The sequence below is a fragment of the Trachymyrmex septentrionalis genome, unplaced genomic scaffold, assembly GCF_001594115.1.
Source record: "Trachymyrmex septentrionalis isolate Tsep2-gDNA-1 unplaced genomic scaffold, Tsep1.0 scaffold185, whole genome shotgun sequence".
NCBI classification, from domain to species: Eukaryota; Metazoa; Arthropoda; class Insecta; order Hymenoptera; family Formicidae; genus Trachymyrmex; species Trachymyrmex septentrionalis.
In genome coordinates this window covers 236-7,173 of record NW_017305020.1, presented here as the reverse complement: position 1 = coordinate 7,173, position 6,938 = coordinate 236, and the positions used below count along the sequence as shown (strand labels likewise).

Here is a 6,938-nt window from a genome sequence, read left to right as displayed (position 1 = left end):
GGAAGTTATTGCGTCCGCCAAGGCCACAGCCTCGTCATTTAATATAAGCGTGTCGCGTGTCATGTTTTTATGTCGTACCGTGTTGCCATTCTGTGCGGCCGTATTGTCGCGTGTCTTAATGTCGAAATCTTACAGCGCACGATCTGCATGTTTTACGGTATCGGCGCTTTGTGTTATAATAATTACGATAAGTGATTGTAGTTATTATTAGTGGCGAATATTCCGCCGTATCGAGATTGCGTAGCGTCAAGCTCTTGTACTTTTTCTGTCCTTATCTGACCTTCGGTCGAGTGTGGGGAAGTCCCGCGAGCGCACACGAAGTCACGCCGTGTTTACGCTACCGCTCTTACCAAATTCGATCGCCGAGTGAAGCGGCGAATTATTGTTCGCATAATTCGCGAAAATGTCCTTGCGTGACGTGAGCTCGTGCCACAGAATTCTAACGAAAGTGGTACGCACCGCGTAAAGCATCTCAATGTCGGTGCGAAACAGCGACCGCGGTGGGTCTTATCATCACAATTTTGTCGGCAGATGTAAATGAAAGCCGAAGACTTGTTCAATATACTTGTTATTTTTGCTATTATTAATCTTTGTGTGTTTTATTGTTGTTACTATTCGCTTCTCCAAACGATCCTCTATCCTCGACCACGAACCGCCCTCTCTGCCATTTCCGAGGCTGAGCTACCGGTTGAGAGCCCGTCGACGTTCACAGCCCGTTAGAATATTGCAAACAGAAATATCATGTAATTTCGAGGAAGGGTGGCACGCTCACTCATGCCTGGCGCCCAACTATTGTTTCGCAATTTTATGTTACCCTTAAGAGTGGCCGCGTGAAGACGCCTTCTGTCGCGTTTCGTTTAACGTCACCCGTAATCCGATTGCATAAGGAAATCTGCTGTGTACGCGCGACAAAGTTGCGTCACGCTCGTGAGTGCAGTTTCACTATCAAGGAAGACAAAACTGCGCAAAACTGCATAACAGGAAATTGAGGTACTGTCATGAAAGAGAACGCACTCGAAAAGGATAATAGATTCTTATCGCATCTTTAAGGATGTGGTATCTAACAGGAATACATAAATACGCAAAAACTGCATAAAAGAAAATTGAGGTAAAACGATAGATTCTTATTTTAATATCTTTTTTTATTAAACTAACAATTAAAAAAAACACAATAAAAGTGTGTGGGGAACAGTGGTACAATCGAATGCAATAAAGTGTCATCGCAAAAAAAAAATACGCAGCATAAGTGTGAGTGAAAGCGGATCCGTCGTGAGAGATCAAATCTTCTAATACGCATCCGTTGGTGCGAGTGAGAGACAAAATCTCCTACGCATCCGTCGTGAAAGATCAAATCTTCTAATACGCATCCATCAATGCGAGCGAGAACGAGCGAACGGCGTCGGTGCGAATGCGAGCGAGAGCGAGCGAACGGCGTAGGTATATTAGGCCGGTTCTAACTCAGGTCCTCTGAGGGGAGCGCGGGGTGCGGGGGGTACTGGTTTGGCGCGGGGGGGATATTCGTCGGCGCGGGCGGAGGAAGGCGCGATAGAGGGGAAAGGCGCGGGAAGTCCCGGCGGCATCATTGTAATAGGACCCACATAAACAATGCGTTTCTTATTTTTTTCATCCGCCGCCGCCGCCATCGCCACCGCCGCCGCCGCCATTGCTGCGGGCCCCGCGTCCACCCCAAAAATGCGAGGATAACAAGGGTTCGCACGTTAGAGAAAGATAGAGCGTGCACGACGCTTTACATGACATAATTATTATCTGGCATGTACCAGATTAAAGGATGGAAGAAATGAATCCTCTTTTTTATGACGCAGTTTTTTCAATACGATTTTTTATTAACGCATCGAGGTATGGGATGGATGGATGGATGGAGACTAAAAAATAAAGTACATATATAAAATGATGTGGATGAAAATTTTTTATTCGCCTCTTATTACATCATGTTTTTTTCTCATATTTTATTACATTTTTTTCGCGATCGACAGCGTTCGAATGCAATCGACGGCTCGAACATCGCTAGCTATGGCTTTGATGGCATTGATGACATTGATGATGATGGTGATGAACATGTTGGCGATTTTGATGATGTCGATGAGGAACATGTTGGCGATTTTGATGCTTTTTTACTTGGACATTCCCAATATCTCGCTTTTTCACCTGGACATTCCCAATATCGCGCTTTTTCCCTCGATGGTGGTGGACTTGGCGGACCTGTGACAAGGGACGGTACCCCTTGCGCTCGATCGATTTTCGATGTATATATTCTTTTACACGATCCATGTCTTATCACTCGTAATCGAAATTAACGATTGAAAGAAAAAAATTATATACACTGTTTATATACACTATCAGATCGATGATACATCGCGACGCGTTAAGAGAAACGCCGATGTCGGCTACTAAGCAAAACATAACTCTTCTACAGTAAAATGAAAGTGATACTCCAGTGAAAAGTATTAAATCACACTTCGCGTTCCCATAGCTCTTAAATTTCTTCGAAGAAGTATCGATAACGATTTTTTCTGAGAAAAGAGAGAGACCGATGTAGCGACATGTAGCGGTGCGTTAAAAGAAGCGTTGATGCTGTTTATATAAACTAGAATCGTTCGCAATGCTGCCGTATCTACTTCTAAATAAAGTATGACCCAATAGGCAAAGGGACAAAGAAGTCACAAATAAAATATATGAGTTATAAGCCTTTAGTTCCACAGTTGGTGCCCTGGAAGACGAATGAATCGGTCGCAATAAAAATAGTGGAAAAAAAAGTATGGTTGATCATCGTGCGAACGTTGAGGACATAGCCAACGTAGTCAAGCACATTAGAAATGTGGATCCGGAACAGTTCGCGAATATTAGTTCGAGACGAAGTGTTCGATCTAAAGAAAAAAACATGGAAAATCACGAGCGAGTGGAACGCGAACTGTTAGAGTGCAGCCGGGTCGCTACTTTGGTGGAATGTTTTGCGTGGCTGCAACGATGCGAGGAGTGCATCGAGCGGCTCGAAGAATTTTGTCGTGCCAAGCGTCCGCGCATCGCCGTTGGACACAGACAATCCATGGTGGCGAAGCTCGCGCGACTCGCGGATGCAAAGACACAATTAGAGCGACGTTTCGTGCACGTTGGTGGCGGGTACGCGAGTCGCGACGAAAGATATCTCGTCTGGCGAGAGATCGACGCCGCGTTTGAAAGCCGTATATCGACGGGTGCTATGGTCAACGTCGATTACATCGAGCCGCGGCGGTTTTTGGAAGACGCGAGAGAAATAGTGCTCGAATGTGTGCGAGACGCCGTAGAAAGACACGGTAGTGCAAAAGTGAACACCGCGTTCAACGGCGAGTTTGCGACGAAGGATAAACGTGCTAATAAGAGCATAATTTCAAAGAACAGCGAGATATACCGATACACCGATTTGCGCGAGCAGCATATCATCGAACCCACGTTGACATCACTCGAAGAGTTCCAGGAACGCGATAGCGGGTGGGCATTGTCGCGAATCCTCAATTTGGTAGTGAATGTGAACAAACTAAATTCCATGCGCGCGGGATGTTACTTCGAAGTACCGCGGGAAATAGCGACGAAACGAGCGGTGATCAATGTTAGTACGATGGACAATGCGTGCTTCGCGTGGTCGGTGGTCGCCGCTCTGTACCCGGCTGAAAGAAATGTAAATCGAGAGTCATCGTGTCTACATTATACGACGGTGCTGAATCTCGCGGGTATCGAATTTCCGATAACGTTCAAAGACATTCCGAAATTCGAACGGTTGAACGCGGTGTCGATCAATGTATACGGTATCGAGAATAAACAAGTCCTTCCTCTGCAGCTCACCAGTGACAGGAAGGACAAGCATGTCAATCTCTTGTACATGCAAGATCCACGCGATGACGGTATCGGCCACTTTGCGTGGATCAAGAACCTGTCACGTCTCGTGAGCTCGCAATTAAGCAAAAAAGAGCACAAGAAACATTTCTGCGATCGGTAAGTACACATGAAAAAATTATTATAATTTCTCATCTTATTAATAAAATATACAATAGGTAACTGTTATAATTTTTTTGTTTTTTTCAGATGCTTGCATTACTTCAGCACGAATGAGAAATTGCAGTCGCACACAATGGACTGCCAGAAGATGAACGATTGCGCTATTCGACTGCCGAGCGAGGACGAAAAGTGGCTCGAATTTGGGAACCACTGCAACAAGAAGCGCATCCCATTCATCGTCTACGCCGACCTGGAGTGCGTTTTACCGAAGACGGAACCCGACAGGGAAGATGCGTCGTCGTACGCGTATCAACGGCATGAGGTATTCAGCATAGGCTACTAAGTGCGTTGCTCGTACGATGACGCGTTATCGTCGTATCAATTCCGTCGCGACAAAGACTGTATAGCGTGGTTCGCGCGATAACTCAACGATTTGGCGCATCGCGTGAAAAATATCATATCCGCCAACATGCCCATGGAAACGTTGTCGAAAGAACAATGGGAGGCGTACCGTAGCGTGACACGTTGTCACATTTGCGAGAAACCGTTTGCGTCGGACGACACGCGGGTTCGCGATCATTGCCACTTAACCGGTAGATACCACGGTCCAGCGCATTCGAATTGTAACTTAAGTTATAAAAATTCATTATATATTCCGATCGTTTTTCACAATTTATCGGGCTACGACGCGCATTTTATAATTAAGGAAATCGTTATAGCATATGAAGGACACGTAGATGTATTACCGATAACCAAAGAAAAATACATCTCCTTCACAAAACATGTCGATAGCACTAAAGATAAAACTGAAAATAATTCTCAAAGAAATTGTGTAAAATTATATTTTATTGATTCTTTCAAATTTCTCAGTACAAGTCTCGATAAATTAGCGTCGTATCTCGATAAAGACAAATTAAAAATTATACGTTCAAAATTTTCAACACTATCGGATGATGAATTTGAATTACTGACTCGTATAGGTGTATTTCCATACGAGTACATTGACTGTGCCGAAAAATTGCAGGACACGCGCTTACCACCGCGCGAATCTTTTTACAGTTCGTTAACGGGCGATATCGTATCCGAGAGCGATTACGCTCACGCGGCGAACGTATGGCAACGATTCTCCATCCGAACGCTCGGCGAGTACAGTGATCTATACTTGAAAACCGATGTCTTGTTAGCCGACATTTTCGAAAATTTCCGCGAAAGTTGCGTCGGGAGTTACGGTCTCGATCCCGCACATTATTACACCTTGCTTGGTTTCACGTGGGACGTCATCGCTTCTTTACCAAAGAAAGGGAGAGGCTCAATTCCAAGCTCCGATGGTTGATCAACAAAAAGTTTAAGCGATCCATCGTTGGGATCGTGCCCATTCAATACAGTCTCGACTCTGTCCGTAAACCAGTCAATTCAGCTTCGGGTAATTCCTTTGAATTTTTGGGGCGCGACTCTCTCGTTAACCCAGCTCCGTACGTAGTCGACCCTTCTTCCTTTCCAACTAATAATTCGCCCAGTCCTATGATTTCCATTTCTCCCAACTCCTTTCATCCACAGGTTCCGTCGTCTCTGTCCACTGTCAGAGACGGCTGGTTTCTGAACTTGTCCTCGTGTGTTATCCCTCACAATGTTCAATGTTTCCTGCAACTGGGTGACAACTTCGCGCTCCCCCTTACCAATAAGAACAGGATCATTTTTGATTGCATCAAAGGGATTGAGAGTGGCACACTAAGAATGCCCTTAGATAGGAGAATGGATGTGATTAACCAATCCATTCCCATCATGAAAAACATCGTCTCGTCTCCGGTCTTCACTTCTGACATTCACAAGTGTTTGGCTGTATTAGAGTCGGACACACGATCGTTTTTGACGGCGCATCCCAACGTCGTGTTTACGCTTGCGGATAAAAGCAACGTCACTGTGGCTATGGATAGGGACGTTTACAGCGACAGAATGACCGAGTTATTGGGCGACTCAGACACGTATGTCCCGATTAAAAGAGATCCGACCAAAAAGCTTACGTCAGCCTTGAGGTCTATGCTCACTGGATGGAAGACCAGAGGTCACATCAAGGATTCTGAGTACAAAGCTTTGTACTGCAGTGACGATTCTCTTCCGAGGGCTTATGGGCTGCCAAAGATTCACAAGCCTGATTGTCCTCTTAGAATTATAGTGTCATCGGTGGGCAGTCCGCTACATTCTTTGGCTACGTTTTTACACAAGAAATTATTTAAAACCATCCCGAGAGCTGACAGTTATATGAAAAACAGTTTTGAACTGGTTGAGAGGCTGAGGGATGTGCACTTTACGGGGACACATGAGTTGACGTCTTTGGACGTTACCTCTCTGTTCACGAACGTGCCAACGAATGTAGCGATCGACTGTGTTAACGAACATTGGCCAACGGTTTCCGGGGATTGCTCTCTACCCAAGAAAGAATTTTTGGGAGCGATACGGTTTGTCCTGGACTCTTCGTTTTTTGTCTTTAACAATATTTTTTACAGGCAGAGCTTTGACACCCCCATGGGCTCTCCAATATCACCGGTGATAGCGGACTTAGTGTTGAGGAGATTGGAGACGGTGTCCTTGATGTCTGTGAATTTTTACATTCTATTCTATTATAGATACGTTGACGACATATGCACTGCGTTGCCCCCCTCTCAGATCAACGTGTTATTAGAGAGATTTAATGCATTCCATCCGCGCCTACAGTTTACCGTAGAGAGAGGCGGAAAAACGATCAATTTCTTGGACGTCACTGTGTCTGTCAACAATAATCGCTTTAATTTCGATTGGTACCGTAAGCCAACGTTTTCAGGTAGATTTTTAAACTCCCACTCTAATCATCCATTGACGCAGAAAAAAGGCACCATTTTTTCATTAGTCGACAGAGCCTTTTTATTATCTGACGTTAGTATTATCTGAGGTTTCACACAAAAAATTTGACC

General features: G+C 44.9%; 2 protein-coding genes across 2 annotated transcripts; both read left to right on the top strand.

Annotated features, from left to right (window-relative positions):
• Window positions 1-3,541: 3,541 nt before the first annotated feature.
• On the top strand, window positions 3,542-4,386 carry LOC108746654. The gene is made up of 2 exons (XM_018483555.1): window positions 3,542-3,987; window positions 4,078-4,386. Exons 1-2 carry the CDS (start codon window positions 3,542-3,544, stop codon window positions 4,331-4,333), a joined length of 702 nt encoding a protein of 233 aa, XP_018339057.1. The 3' UTR covers window positions 4,334-4,386.
• Window positions 4,387-5,511: 1,125 nt separating this feature from the next.
• Window positions 5,512-6,585, top strand: LOC108746645 (the record flags this gene model as incomplete). The annotated part of the gene is made up of 2 exons (XM_018483547.1): window positions 5,512-6,446; window positions 6,495-6,585. Coding segments are annotated over exons 1-2 (1,026 nt in total), but the record flags the coding sequence as incomplete, so codon positions are not given.
• Between the last annotated feature and the right edge of the window lie 353 nt (window positions 6,586-6,938).

Bases quoted from the DNA above. Each gene is read 5' to 3' on its own strand.
- LOC108746654 (XM_018483555.1), top strand. From the start codon at position 3,542: ATGCGCGCGGGATGTTACTTCGAAGTACCGCGGGAAATAGCGACGAAA. The intron at 3,988-4,077 runs GTAAGTACACAT...TGTTTTTTTCAG, and splicing joins AAGAAACATTTCTGCGATCG to ATGCTTGCATTACTTCAGCA.